This window comes from Mustelus asterias, chromosome 21 (assembly GCF_964213995.1).
Source record: "Mustelus asterias chromosome 21, sMusAst1.hap1.1, whole genome shotgun sequence".
NCBI classification, from domain to species: Eukaryota; Metazoa; Chordata; class Chondrichthyes; order Carcharhiniformes; family Triakidae; genus Mustelus; species Mustelus asterias.
Window position 1 is genome coordinate 47,592,875 of NC_135821.1, and position 14,367 is coordinate 47,607,241.

Sequence of the window (14,367 nt, forward strand, 5' to 3'; positions counted from 1 at the left end):
TTCCAGTTCCAAAAGGAAATTTAAGGGTAAATTCAGTGATTCTGAGCACCCATCATCAAGCTGGGCTGGAAGGAAATGAAAATCTGAGATTGGGTACAGCGCTGCAGTAGTCTAAGTGGAGCTCCTTTGAACATAGCTCATTGAGACTGTAAATGAATTCACCTGTCAGGCCATTAGTTAAATATGTATCCACAGGAAGGGACGGAGAAAATTATAAAAAAATAAATAATTTCCTCCTCCACCACTCTTCTACTTGTATTTTTCAGTCTAGCAGCAGGTACGCTGCCTGGGTTGGGAAATTGTGAGGAAATTATATACCTTTGTTAATAGAATGAAGCAAGAAATGATATTAAAACTTCCCTCCTAATGGGGAAAAAAAACAACGCGTCTAGTTCACAGAATTTCCATGTACAAAATGTCTTTCGCGAAACTAAACTCAAAATGGTATCTAGTGTATTAACTACTTTCAAGTTCCCCATTGTATACGCAAATGGGGAACAGTGCGTTTCTCGGCTAATGTAGAGGTAAAAGGTACTTTCACACAAACGCCTGTTTACTACAATGCAAACTGTATTATATAACAAGGAGTACATTGGGTTTTTCTACAAATGTAATGAGTTCGGAGTATGTAAAGTCTGACCAGGCTTCACATAAGCAATTATTTTATACACAGTAAAGATATAAATGTAATTAAAATGTATGTACAAAAACATCGGCAAGAACCTAAACTTATAACAACATCCTTTTAGCTGCCCATCACCTTCAAAATATACAAATTTATACTCATGTGTACATCTACACCTAAACTTACAGCACACGGATCTCCTCTAAATGAAATGTGAGCACAGAACATTTTAACAAGGGGTTAGTAGATGCATTTCAATGTTATTTTTTTTTAAAACAAAAATTTCACAGTTAACAGCAATCTAGGAACTAAACATTGTGTTTTCATTCATAGGTGTTAACATTTAAATGGCGACATACTGTCTCTGTGACCTTCAAACGTGGCTGCAACATTCTAAAGTGGTAGTATTGCCATTTAAATACTTCTTGGCGTGTTCCTTGCGCCCTCTCCCCACCCACCCAGTTTTCCCACTCTCCCTATAAATGAATTTGTTGCATTGGTTTTCACAATGAAAATCCAGTGAATCAGCATGGGGTAAAAACAAATCCACATCACTTGTCTTTAACAAAAAAAATATATTTAAACCGCAATTGTTTAAAAGCACCAAGATTTCCTGTCAATTTAATTATCAACATCAATTTTTTTGACCAGTGTGTTTATCAACCCTCCCTTTCCTGTCCCCCAAATCAACCCAGGAGGAAGAGTATGCTATACTCCTAGCAGTCTGTTACTCTTCATGGGTACATGCATTCTAAAATTCAGTGCTTAAAATTGGATAAAAATCTAGTTCATTCAAATGCATCTTCCTCTTCAGCATCCTCGTGATTGACCTTTGCAAGCTCCTCGTGAACCTCCCTCACCATGAGAATACGAGTTAACATGGCATCCAGAATGGCAGGGTCAGTTGGTAAGGTTGAATACCACATGGGGCTATCAGGCACACACGAGCGTTCCGGCTGAAGGTAGAAAACGTCACTTCTTGACTTCACACTCTCAGAACTATTGAACAGTTGAAAATACATCTGGTTAGGCACCTTTTTATTAATTATAAAGAAGTATCAATTTTTTACATCAATCAAATGGAATGCCAATATGTAAACATCAATGCAAAAGCAAAATACTGCAGATTCTGGAAACATGAAATAAAAAGAGAAGTGCTGGAAATACACAACAGATCTGGCAGCATCCGTGGAGAAAGGAACAGAGATAACGTTTCAGGTCGATGAGCTTTCATCAGAGCTGAAAAGAAATTATAGAAACCCTACAGTGCAGAAGGAGGCCATTCGGCACATCGAGTCTGCACCGACCACAATCCCACCCAGGCCCTACCCCCACATCTTTACCCACTAATCCCTCTAATCTACGCATCAGGACTCTAAGGGGCAATTTTTTTAACCTGGCCAATCAACCTAACCCGCACATCTTTGGACTGTGGGAGGAAACCGGAGCACCCGGAGGAAACCCACGCAGACACGAGGAGAATGTGCAAACTCCACACAGACAGTGACCCGAGCCGGGAATCGAACCCGGGACCCTGGAGCTGTGAAGCAGCAGTGCTAACCACTGCGCCACCATGCCGCCATTGAGTTGGAGATGTAACCAAGTTGGAGATGTAACCAAGTACGAAAGCATGGTAGGAGGGGAAGAATAAAAGGGAATGCTAGTGACAGTGGGAGGCAGGAGAGATGAAATGACAAATATAATGGCAGTGCAAAGCAAAAAGAGATAGTAATGGAACAAGAAACAAAAGGCGAATCTGGAGGAGGTGTAAATGGGAATAACAAAACAAAATGCAAAAGATGAAAAAGATAGGGGCAGAGGTCACAACCTGAAATTGCTGATCAAGTGTTGCATCTAGAAGGATGTATAGTGCGTAAATGAAAGATGAGGTGTTGTTCCTTGGGTTTGCATTACGCTTCATTGAAACAGTGCAGGAGGCAGAGTACAAAAGGTTGGTGTGAGAGCAGGACAGAGAATTAAGTGACAGGTGACCACAAACTCAGGGTCATGCATGTGGATCAAAGCAAAATCACCCAAACTGCACCCGATCTCCCCATTATCCACCATACGTTCACCATCTCCCATTGTTAATCGACGACAATTCCTCATTCTTGGCTTAATCCCATTCCCCCAATTTCTCCATATCAGTCACATTTGTTCTGAAACTTTGTTTCTTGGTTTCATTTTCTCGTTTTCAATGGCAGCTCTGGTAAATAATCTGCTATTACCATTTACACCTCCTCTCGAGCCATCTTTTGCTTCTGTACTCATTCCAATACTATCCTCTTTTGCTTTGTAGCATCATCCCTGTTGTCATTTAAGATCCCCTATCTTCCACCTTTGCATAGACCTTCCCCTTTTATTATTTCCTCCTTCCTTCTTTGCTTGCCTCTGAACACACCTGTTACACCTCTAACTTTTTCCAGTTGAGGAAGAGTCATCAACCTGAAACGTTAACTGTTTCTCGCTCTCCACTTATGCTGCCTGCCTCCTGAGTGCTTCAAGCATTTTCCATTTCTATTGTAAACACTGAATTTGTTGCATTTTGTATACAGTTAATTTCATCTTTCAAGACTGATTTTACAAGAAAATTGATAGCATACCATTTAGACAGGTAGAATTCGAAGAGGCGTACTGGACATCTGAGTGGATTATCTGTGTTTTCAGCCATTTCCATAGCACCTTCCTCCTCTTCTTCACTGCGTTTCCTTTTTCCAAATTGCAACTTATCTACATTAGAAACACAAATCAGCAAATACAACATTATCTCCTCTATCCCCGTGGCATTATCAGTACCGGGTTTAGACTTGGATCCTGCTTTTCTCAGCCTATTACTTTCTTCTTTTGTTTCTATGAACGATCTCAAAATATAGGGAAAAATTCAGCACCACATTGATTTGACAGGACACTGTTACAGGAATCCCTCAGGCTGCTTGACTGCGATCCTAAAGAGTAGCTCTACTGCATATTGTAAAAGCGCATTAGGTCTTGTTTTAAATAAAGTGTGTGTGTTGGGCCATGTCTCATCTCATCACTGTACTCTTTTCTCGGTGACAATACAGACCGATGTCTTGATCTGATGCCCTGAACTGCCAATTAATTGTGTTTGACATTTGAAAGGTGCATTCTTTATCCATCTGGAGATATCTTGAATTTCCATGGAAATCTGGATTCCTAGGTAGTATTATCAATTTCTTGAATTTCAGTCATTAAGGAAGATACAAGGGTGCAGCTTCTGATAATTTTCCATGTTCTCAAACTGAATAGAATCATTCACCTTTCATTAACCTCTGTGACTGCAGCCCATTTAAACATCTATACAATAACTGTAGCTTTGTACAACCTCTGCAGTTACAAATGTAAGGCTGAATCTTCAAAGCTACTTCACAACGACATTAAATTTATGATGTGAATACACTGTTGGCAAAGCACTCGTGTCAACAATCACTTGCTGTCTGATTGCCTTGTCCAAAGTGCAGTTAACTATTTACCTGCCGGGCTACAATTGCAAGAGAATGCATTAGGCCAGAGGGTATCGGGACCCCTCACATGTTAATAGATCACTTCTGCATCATAGGAAATTCTCCATATGAACAATACAAAACACTGAACGAGGAATTTTCTTACTACTGTAAATATTTAAAATCTTAATTGTTTTAAACATTATTCACTGGACAATGGAGTTCCACAATTATAGCTACAAAGCGGCATTCACATTGAACTACACTGTTTCCTGAGCAATGTGCATTGAAATGATGGGACAAGTGTGGAAATCCTACTCAGGTTCAGATAGTTGCATTGGCCAAATGTAGATTAATGGGTAACTGTAGGATCAGCCACAGAGCATTAGGCAGAAGTGTACTGTGAACTGGACAGCTTCAGTTCATGCGCAATATTTAATTTGCAGGTCACAATTTGACCAACAAGCATGAGGCTAGAGGAAGACTTGGAGCTTCCCTACTTTGTTTCAGCACAAACTATTTGGATCATTTTGTGTTCACAAGAACGAGCTGCCATTTTGTGATAGAATTTCACCAAGCGGTGTCCCAATATGCTGCCATACATTTGGTAAGAAAAATAAGATATTTTTGTACCTATATCTTTGTCCTTTTTGTACATAGGTGGGAAGAATCGAAGGTAGGTCAGTTTTGTGTTATGTTTCAGAGATTTTGTACATCTCATTACATGAGCAAAAGAAAGCTTCATATGCTCACTGATGCTTTTCAGCTGGAAGTACTTGGTGTTGAAAAACAGTAATGTATTGAGCAGGACTGTTGGAGAATACGCTCCAAGTTGTTTACACTCCCATAAATGTTCTTCTTCAATTCGACAAAATAACTGGCCTGCAGACAAAACAGTGAGACAGTGAGTACAGCATCAAGCACAGGGAATATGCTGCTCATAAAATAACTTAAGAACAAAGAAAAGTACAGCTCAGGAACAGGCCCTTTAGCCCTCCAAGCCCGGGCCGATCATGATGCCCTAACTAAACTAAAAACCTTCTGCCCTTACTTGGTCCGTATCTCTCTATTCACTCCCTATTCATGTACCCATCCAGATGCCTTTTCCTTTCAACTTGTTAATGATTCTTGTATCTATCTCAAGAACATAAATAGCACCAAAAGAGAGCATCTGGGATCTGAATGAACCGCACAAGGTTATATGTGCGGCATGGTGGTACAGTGGTTAGCATTGCTGCCTCACAGCGCCAGGGAACTGGGTTCAATTCCAGCCTCGGGTGACTGTCAGTGTAGAGTTTGCACTTTCTCCCCGTGTCTGCGTGGCTTTCCTCCGGGTGTTCCTGTTTCCTCCCACACTCCAAAGATGTGCGGGTTAGGTGAATTAGCCATGCTACATTGACCCTAGTGTCAGGGGATTAGTAGGGTTAATACATGGGTTACAAGGATAGGGCCTGGGTGGGATTGTAGTCGGTGCAGACTCGATGGGCCAATTGGCCTCCTTCTGCATTGTAGGATTTTATGATCTATGATGTGTCTCCTCAATCAATCATTTTGAAGGGCCATGAAATTATGCAATAGTTACAAGCTCTGTTGGCAGATAAACTCTCAACAAATTGAGGCAAAATGCAATTCTGGGTACCGTACTGTAACCACCCTGTGAGAAACAGGCCAATGATCCAATCATGAGGTTAACAGAGAACCCAAATCCTTAGTTTTGACATTTGACCATAAAGTAACCACCATGTTTTAAACAGAATGGTTCACAGTTTAAAAAAATGTGAATTAGAAGTTGGTACTTTGAAGCAATTTATCTTTCCTCAGAGAAGGGAACAATATCAAAAATACTTAAGATAACTTTCCATGAGTGCACAGTGCGTGAAGCAAAACAAAAAGGGCCGAATTTCAAGCAGTCACGCATATAAATGTTCTTCCCTGTTGGTTAGGATTTTCTAACGTCTCCAGTCACGAAAGGCAAAGGAGTATTCGGAAACTCGAATTTGGAAGAAACACACAATTGACTCTGAGGTGAAGGAGAGATACCCCTACAGGAGGATGTCTGGAAGCCATAAATATGCATCCCCCTGATTAGAGGAGTTAACAAAAGACTATTTTTAAATAAAAATGAAACAGTTACATAAAGTAACACATGTAAAGGAATAGAAAGCGCACTTCTCCCACTCTATGCATGAAAGCTGCATTGCCACTTGCTGTAACTCCCAACAGATTCCATGTTGTAATGCTATGTTGGAGTCTGCCCAAGAATAATGCCAAACTTAACTTTTTACGAAATGACTGAGGCATGCTACAGTTCATGTAAAGAGACATATTATCAAAATGGTATTACTGTTCTCAAATGAGGAGGAATTCCCTGTACAGACACTTACCACTTGGGAGAAGCTGCGGTTGCCAAAATTTCAGAGCCTTCGTAAGTTCAGAGGTGAACTTTGAGTAGTAAAGGTCTGTAAAGATGTTATCAATCCGGCTGTTCTCAAAAATGTACTGAAAGAAAGCAAAACATCTGAATTTTGTAGTTTTCAAAACATTATCTCATTGGTCATTGAGAACATGAACTCCCTATCTGGCCTCGATTCTTAACACAACTCCAAGAGGTCAAATGGCAATATTTAACTGACTGAATGACAGAGGCCTGTTTAAAGCAAGACAGTCTTTAATAGCATTCTAGGACCATTTAAAACTACACATTGTTTGTGTGCTGAAGCTTCATACTGGAACGTTTAACAATGCCGCAGCGATCAATCTCTTGTCATACTCAGTTCCTGCCTAAACTGCACAGCAAACACAAACTGCAGGTTAAATGATTCCTCAGGTGAGGCAGAAAATCATTTGATGAAATACTTAGAGCAGTGGTTTCCAACCCTTTCAGTAACACGGCAGACTTCAATGAAATAAACAATTCAATGGCACACACTTTTTTTCAGCCGAATGGAATGCTCATTAACACCCCAAAAAGGAGTAGTGAACTGAAAGTGGCCAATCACATATAAGGGGTGGGGCATAGGATGCGCTACAATTCAGCAATCGGCTACAAACAAAGTACTTCCTCATTAGGGCGGCACGGTAGAAGAGTGGTTAGCATTGCTGCCTCACTGCGCCAGGGACCTAGGTTCAATCCCAGCCTCAGGTGTGTGTGTGGAATTTGCATGTTCTCCCAGTGTCTGCGTGAGTTTCCTTTGGGTGCTCCAGTTTCCTCCCACAGTCCAAAGATGTGTGGGTTGGGTGCATTGGCCATGCTAAATTACCCTTAGTATCAGGGAGATTAGCAGTGTAAATATGTGAGGTTATGGGGAGGGGGCCTGGGTGGCATTGTTGCCAGTGTAGGCTCGATGGACTGAATGGCTCCTTCTGCCCTGTAGGGATTCTATTTTGCAGTCACTGATCCTGTGTGCTGGTTAAATCAGCATTCAGACTCAGCGTCAGTATAATTCAGTGCAACAATAATTGCAGTTAAAATGCTCATAGGTATTACACATGAAGATAAACCAATCAATGCCAACCAGAAAACAAGGAAAATCATTGTGGCACTGTACTATAACTGGTGCCCATATTATATGAAAATGAATTCTTACATTTACCAAGTTAAATGTCAAATCTAAATACCAAAGCTAGTTTATTGTAACGCATTGTACAAGCTTATAATTGCAAGACGTGAATTTAATTTCACAGTCCTTAACAAGATTTATTTGTTCTCCTTTATGCATTGACATCATTTTGCGTTACACTCTAACTCTGTTAAATATCCCTGCTGTGTACCAAATAATAGCAACATTTTTATTAGATAATGACCAGTTACAAAAGTTTATATAGGCATGTGAATAGGAAAAGATTGGGAAGATAAATGTAGATCCCTTGCAGTCAGCAACAGGGGAATTTATAATAGGGAACAAGGAAATGACTGACCAACTAAACACCTACTTCGTTTTTGTCTTCACAAAGGAGGACACAAATAACATACCAGAAATGTTGGGGGACACATGGTTTATTGAGAGGGAGGAACTGAAAGAAATCAGTATTAGTGGAGAAATGGTACTGGGGAAATTGATGGGATTGAAGGTCAATAAATCTCCAGGTCCTGATAATCTACATTCCAGGCTACTTAAGGAAGTGGCCCTGGAAATAATGGATGAATTGGCAGTTAACTTCCAAGATTCTATAGACTCTAAACAGTTCCAATAGACTGGAGGGCAGCTAATGTAACCCCATTATTTAATTCGGGCGGTAGAGAGAAAATAAGGAATTATAGAATCCCCACAGCACAGAAGGAAGCCACTCGGCCCAGAGTCTGTACCGACCACAATCCCACCCAGGCCCTATCCCCGTAACCCCACACATTTATCCTGCTAATCTCCCGACACCAGGGTCAATTTTAGCATGGGACCAATCAACCTAACTCACAATCTTTTGACTGTGGGAGGAAACCAGAGCACCCGGAGGAAACGCACAGACATGGGAAGAAAGTGCAAACTCCACACAGACAGTGACCAAGGCCGGAATCGAACCTGGGTCCCTAGCGCTGTGATGCAGCAATGCTAACCACTGTGCTATCCTGCCGCACTTATAGACCAGTCACCAGATGTTGGTCGTGGGGAAAATGGAGAGTCCATCATAAAAGATTAATAGCAGAGCACTTGAAAAACAATGGCAGAATCAGACAGAGCTAGCATGGATTTATGAAATGAAAATCATACTTGACAAATCTACTGGAATTCTTTGAGAATGTAACAAGTAGTTGATGAGGGGGAGCTAGTGGATGTGGTTTATTTGGACTTTCAGAAGACTTTTGGCAAGGTCCCATAGAAGAGTTAGCATGTAAAATTGAAGTACATGGGATTGGGGGTGGTGCATTGAGATGGATAGAAAACTGGTTGGCAGACGGGAAACAAAGAATAGGGACAAATAGGTCTTTTTCTGTATGGTAGGCAGTGGCTAGTGGGGTACTGCAGGGATTTAGTTGAGGGATCAAATTATTTAAATGAGGGAACTAAATGTAATATTTCCAAATTTGCAGATCACACAAAGCTGGGTGGGAGGGTGAACTGTGAGAAGGATGCAGAGATGCTTCAGTGTGATTTGGACAAGCTGAGTTGAGGCGGCAAATGCATGGCAGATGCAATATCATGTGAATAAATCTGAGGTTATCCACTTTGATAGCAAATACAGGAAAACAGATTATCTGATTGGCTATAAATTGAGAGAGGAGAATGTACAATGAGACCTGGGTGCCCATGTACACCAGTCACTGAAGAGGAGTAAGCAGGTGCAGCAGGCGGTAAATGGAATGTTGGCCTTCATAGTGAGAGAATTCGAGTACAGCAGCAGAGATGTCTTGCTGCAATTATGCAGGGTCTTGGTGAAGCCACACCTGGGAAAACGTGTGCAGTTTTGGTCTCCTTATCTGAGGAAGGATGCTCTTGCTATAGAGGAAGTGAGCAAAGGTTTTCCAGACTGATTCCTGGGATGGCATGAACGATGAAGGAGAGATTGATGCAGTTAGGATTATATTCACTGGAGTTCAGAAGGATGAGGAGGGATCTCACAGAAACCTCTAAAATTCTAACAGGACTAGACAGAGTAGATGCAGGAAGTATGGTCCTGATGGTAGGGGTATCCCGAACCAAGGGTCATAGTCCAAAGAAGCAGGGTAAACCTTTTAGGACTGAGAAGAGAAATTTCTTCATCCAGAGAGTGGCAAGCCTGTGGACTTCTCTACCAAAGAAAGCAGTTGAGGCCAAAACATTGTATGTTTTCAAGTTGGAGTTAGATATAGCTCTTGTGGCAAAAGAGTTCAAAGGATATGGGGGGGGAAGGTGGGATCAAGCTATTGAGCTGGATGATCAGCCATGATCATAATCGATAGCGGAACAGGCTCGAAGGCCCAAATGGCCTACTCTTGCTCCTATTTTCTATGTTTCTATATTTTATAAAGATTGTTCTGGGCACTTGAGTGAGGAATTGTATCAACATAAACTTTTACTGTCACTATTAGATTGAAACCTTTATTTTGTTAATTTATAGTACCCAAATGCAACAAGGCTGTCAACCTTATACCACACGATATTAACTGGGAACTGGGTTCGACAAAACAGCATGTGTTATCACTACAGGGAAAATGGTCACTTTTTTAAAACTAACAACTGATTTGTTGACATCAGCTGATTTCAAACAATGAGAGTTCATGCTGACCTAAACAGGAAGAGGTTTCTTTTATTAAAACAGAATTGAAAATTGATCTCCTCCAGGACCTGAATGATTTGGACATTCCAAGTTTCTCATTATCCTTCTCCTGATAAGTTTCTTTGTTAAATCTTTAACCACTGTAAATCTCTGGTTGGTTGTCTGATCTTTGCCAATAATGAATACTTTAAATAAAAATTTTAAAGTAAAAATAAGCAGAAAATTTGAAGCCATCTCCTGATGACAAGAGCACATTACATGGATCTGTATTTATGAAGGAAAATCAACCTATAAAAGTATTAAGTAATGGAGCAAAATCATTCTCTGGTTTGATGGAACATTACTGTAATTTTCCACTGCTTCTCTCTAATTGCAGTTTAATAACAGACAGGTCCAAGTTACAGCAACTGAAGGTCTACCCACAAAACACAATTTAATCCAGTCATAATAGAAAATAAGAGTCTGCATGGGTACGTATAACTACATCCCACGTAACACCGTATCCTCTTAAACCACAAAATGAAAGGCTCCATATAAATTTCATTCAGTTTAGTGTGGATAATATTGTGTGATACCTGCTGAATTCCTAGACAAAGGTAGAAGATGCTGTCTGGCTCATATTTTTCTCCATTTGGTCGCCGTACTTCTCGAATAAATTGACACAGTCCATAACTGAGCTCAGCAGCAGTACATGAAAGAATGTCCTCCTTTAGCTTAATTGGTCGAGCTGCACATAAATTTACATGGGTCATCAATAAGGTGTCATCACTAATCACAAAACAAACATTGCTACTGAAACCAAGAGATTTGTTTTTTTTTAAAATAAGGGTACTCTGGGTTGCGTTTCTATAAATCTCCAAACCATAAGTTTTTATCTGGGGTGGGATGCTACTGGAAGTAAGTTTAGATTAATGAATCTCCTGGCAGTTAGCATTAGCTTGGATGTTGCACTGCACCCAAGAGCAAGACGCATGCCCAATTTAACCACATGCATCTTGATCAACGTGGAACTACAGGAAGTTATGGGTTCAAGCCTTCTTCCAGAATTTCAGTCCAGTCTAAGCGGACACTTCATCAGTGTGTTAAAATCTCTCACTGCCAGAGGGTACGATGGTAAGTCAAGGTCCTAGCTGTGTATTTACATAAAGAATCTCACGGCACTCTTTCAAAGAAGCATGGGGAATTTTCCCATTGTTTTGGCTAATGCCAATTCCTCCGTCAACTCAAAGTAAATTAACTGATCATTTATTATAATGCTGACTGTGGGGCTTTACAGTGCACAAATTGATAGCATCGTATACCTCCAAATGAAATATCTACATTTCATGCAGTTACTGTGAAACGCTTCAGGAGACCCTGAGAAGCTGAAAACACTATCAATGCAAGCTCTTTCTTCATTTGCCTGTATGAAAAGAGGAATCAGAACAAATATGCAATCTCAAGTACTACAGCAAGGTGTGCCAGCAGGGTACCAAAGAACAAAGAACAATACAGCACAGGAACAGGCCCTTCGGCCCTCCAAGCCCGCGCCGCTCCCCGGTCCAGGATTGAATCCTGAATCCAGGATCCCCGCCCAATTTTCCAGCCTATCTACATACCAATATCCTATCCACCGAGCTGTCCCTCACAGCTACGATGCTTTGTTCATTACAACCTATTAACTCACCCCCACCCCCCCCCCATTCCAGACCATGTGATCTCCAGGGAGAGGCGAAAACCCAGAGTGAAAAACCCCAGGGCCAATATGGGGAAAAAAAAAAATCTGGGAAATTCCTCTCCGACCCCCTGAGGCGATCGAAACGAGTCCAGGAGATCACAATGGCCCTGATCGGAAAATGCTTCCCAACCCTAGTCATTTCCACTTCCACGAACACCATATGAATTCCCTGCCCCCGAGACAGGTTCCCAACTATCCGCAGTCTCGCTCTGTACTGGCACCAGCAAGATGATCATAGAATGAAGCCTTGAAACGAGAAACAAGGAACAATTAGCCCGCGCCAAAACCAAGGTTTTGGCATTTGTCTATTGGGAGTTAAGAGAAAAAAAAACTGATCAACATTCCACATTTAGAAACCTCATTACCCAATTACAGGGCAGCATCAGCAAACCTTGGGAGCAGTTTGTGCGCCATTCCCTTGGCGGGTGGAGGCTAAAAAATGGAAAAGGAGAAAATAAGAAAAATATCAAAATTGAGATCAAAAATGGCACAGGTGGATCTACTACCATGGCAACTGGAAATAAGATAGGGACTACTTGCCAATGGATGAGTTACATATTTCTTGATAGACATACAGCATATCATTAGGCACGTGTTTTAGAGGAACAACGTGCCTGTAATGTTCTCCCATTGTTGTCTTGGGTGATTTACTGAATAATGTGGAAGACTGGATACAAAGAACTAACTTCAATTTAGATCCATTTGAGGTCAATGCCTCCTCTAACTACTTACATCCAAACCGCAGCTCCTCTGTGGGATCTCCTTTTTCATTCCTAAACTGTACCCATCTTTTCCAAGCCTTCACACCATACATATACTTTAGAAACAGGCCAACTTCATTTCCACCAGGTACAGGTTCCTGTAAAACATCTCTGGTGTACCCCACGATAGACTTCTTCCTTCCCTAAAGAGTTAGACAAAACAGCTCGTCGAAAAAGTTTAACGGCCAGAATTAACTAGAATTTGTACTTTTTAATGTGGGTCACTTCCCCGGTGATTAATAAATTTGCTATATGAATACATTAATCAAGTGCTGTAATCAAGCTTGATAACAAAAGAATAAGCTCACCCGTTTCCTTGGTTGTGGAAGGGCATCTTTGTTCTTTGCACGTTGCCTTGCCCTGTGCTGCCGTGCTGTTGCCATTCGGTCTCGTCGAGATGATTCAAAGGTAGCTATTCCAAAAAATAAGTGAAAAATTAATTTTGTAAAGACTGTCCAAAAGAATTTTTACATCGTTTGAAATGAAAAAGTAATCAACTTTCATGACTTGAACCTCCATGGGAAATAAGGTTTGAGAATGATCCCAATGGACATGTATAAGAGCTTTTTCTTTTCTCCTACAGATAAGCGGCTGAGCAGGCTAAAGGCAAATGATAGTCAACTAGACAAAAGTACATAAAAAGAACAGTTAAAGAAAATTAAAGGTTATTGGATCAGCCAAAAGGGCATTTGTGGAAGTAATGGGTAAAGCTTTTTCAGCTGTGTGAAAATCTCACAACTGTCATAAACTGCATTGGACCACTGGCGGATACTCCAGAAAAGGTTAAGATGGACTTGCAGGCTACGTCAGAAATATTAAAAGACTACTTTAATAATAAAACCAGTAATTTAATATAGATGAACACACTAACTTATGTAAAACTAAGCAGCGGAAAACAGATCAGCAGCCAGGCCTGATATCATCTACCAAAGAGTCCTCAGGGAATTGCGCAGATGCTCTGCAAGACCATAAAAATGGAGCTGTAATGGATGCATTTGGACCTATTTGGAGACCGGCCACCAATGCTGCCTGCAGTTTGGATTATTGCTGTTTACTATTCTATTCATACTTAGATATAGGTATTGAGGTCACAATCTGCAAGTTCGCAGATAATGTGAGAGTCTGTGTCAGTGTTAGAACAATAAGCAATGCTCAACACCTGCAGGCAGATCTTGATTTGCTGGAGGACTGGACTCATGACTGGCAGATGGTGTTTGATTTGGAAAGTGCAGTTTTATGCATTTGGACAGGGCTAATGCGTACCCCCTGCAGGAAAAAGCATGAAAGATGAGAAAGAGAGAGATATGGACAGCCTAAAGCAAAGACTTCAAGGGTAATGCCCTGAAACGATAGCGAGAGCGAACAGAATTTTCAGAGCAAGGATTTGAGAGTGAGAGTTTAAGAGTTACTCTGGATTTGGAGTCGCATGTAGGCCAGGCCAGATAAGGGTAGCAGATTTCTTTCCCTAAAGGACATTAATAGTGCAGATGGGATTTTACGACAATAATTTCACGGTCACTATAACTCCAGATTTATTAACTGAATTCAAATTCCACAATCCCATCATGGGATTCGAACCAATTCCCCAGAGCATTAGCCTGAGACTCTGGA

The 14,367-nt window shown here is 40.9% G+C and overlaps 1 protein-coding gene across 6 annotated transcripts in view; it reads right to left on the reverse strand.

The window, feature by feature from the left end:
- Positions 1-555: 555 nt before the first annotated feature.
- The window catches only part of LOC144509240 (zinc finger MYM-type protein 4-like), a 179,740-nt gene continuing 165,928 nt past the window's right edge, over positions 556-14,367 (reverse strand). For all 6 annotated transcript variants that reach the window (XM_078237797.1, XM_078237800.1, XM_078237799.1 and 3 more), the window contains 7 exons: positions 13,065-13,168; positions 12,728-12,899; positions 10,854-11,005; positions 6,471-6,585; positions 4,720-4,968; positions 3,229-3,355; positions 556-1,624 (listed from right to left, as the gene is read on the reverse strand). In XM_078237797.1, the coding sequence (XP_078093923.1) occupies positions 1,414-1,624; positions 3,229-3,355; positions 4,720-4,968; positions 6,471-6,585; positions 10,854-11,005; positions 12,728-12,899; positions 13,065-13,168 (1,130 nt within the window). In that variant the 3' untranslated portion in view covers positions 556-1,413. The remainder of the gene's footprint in view (positions 1,625-3,228; positions 3,356-4,719; positions 4,969-6,470; positions 6,586-10,853; positions 11,006-12,727; positions 12,900-13,064; positions 13,169-14,367) is intronic.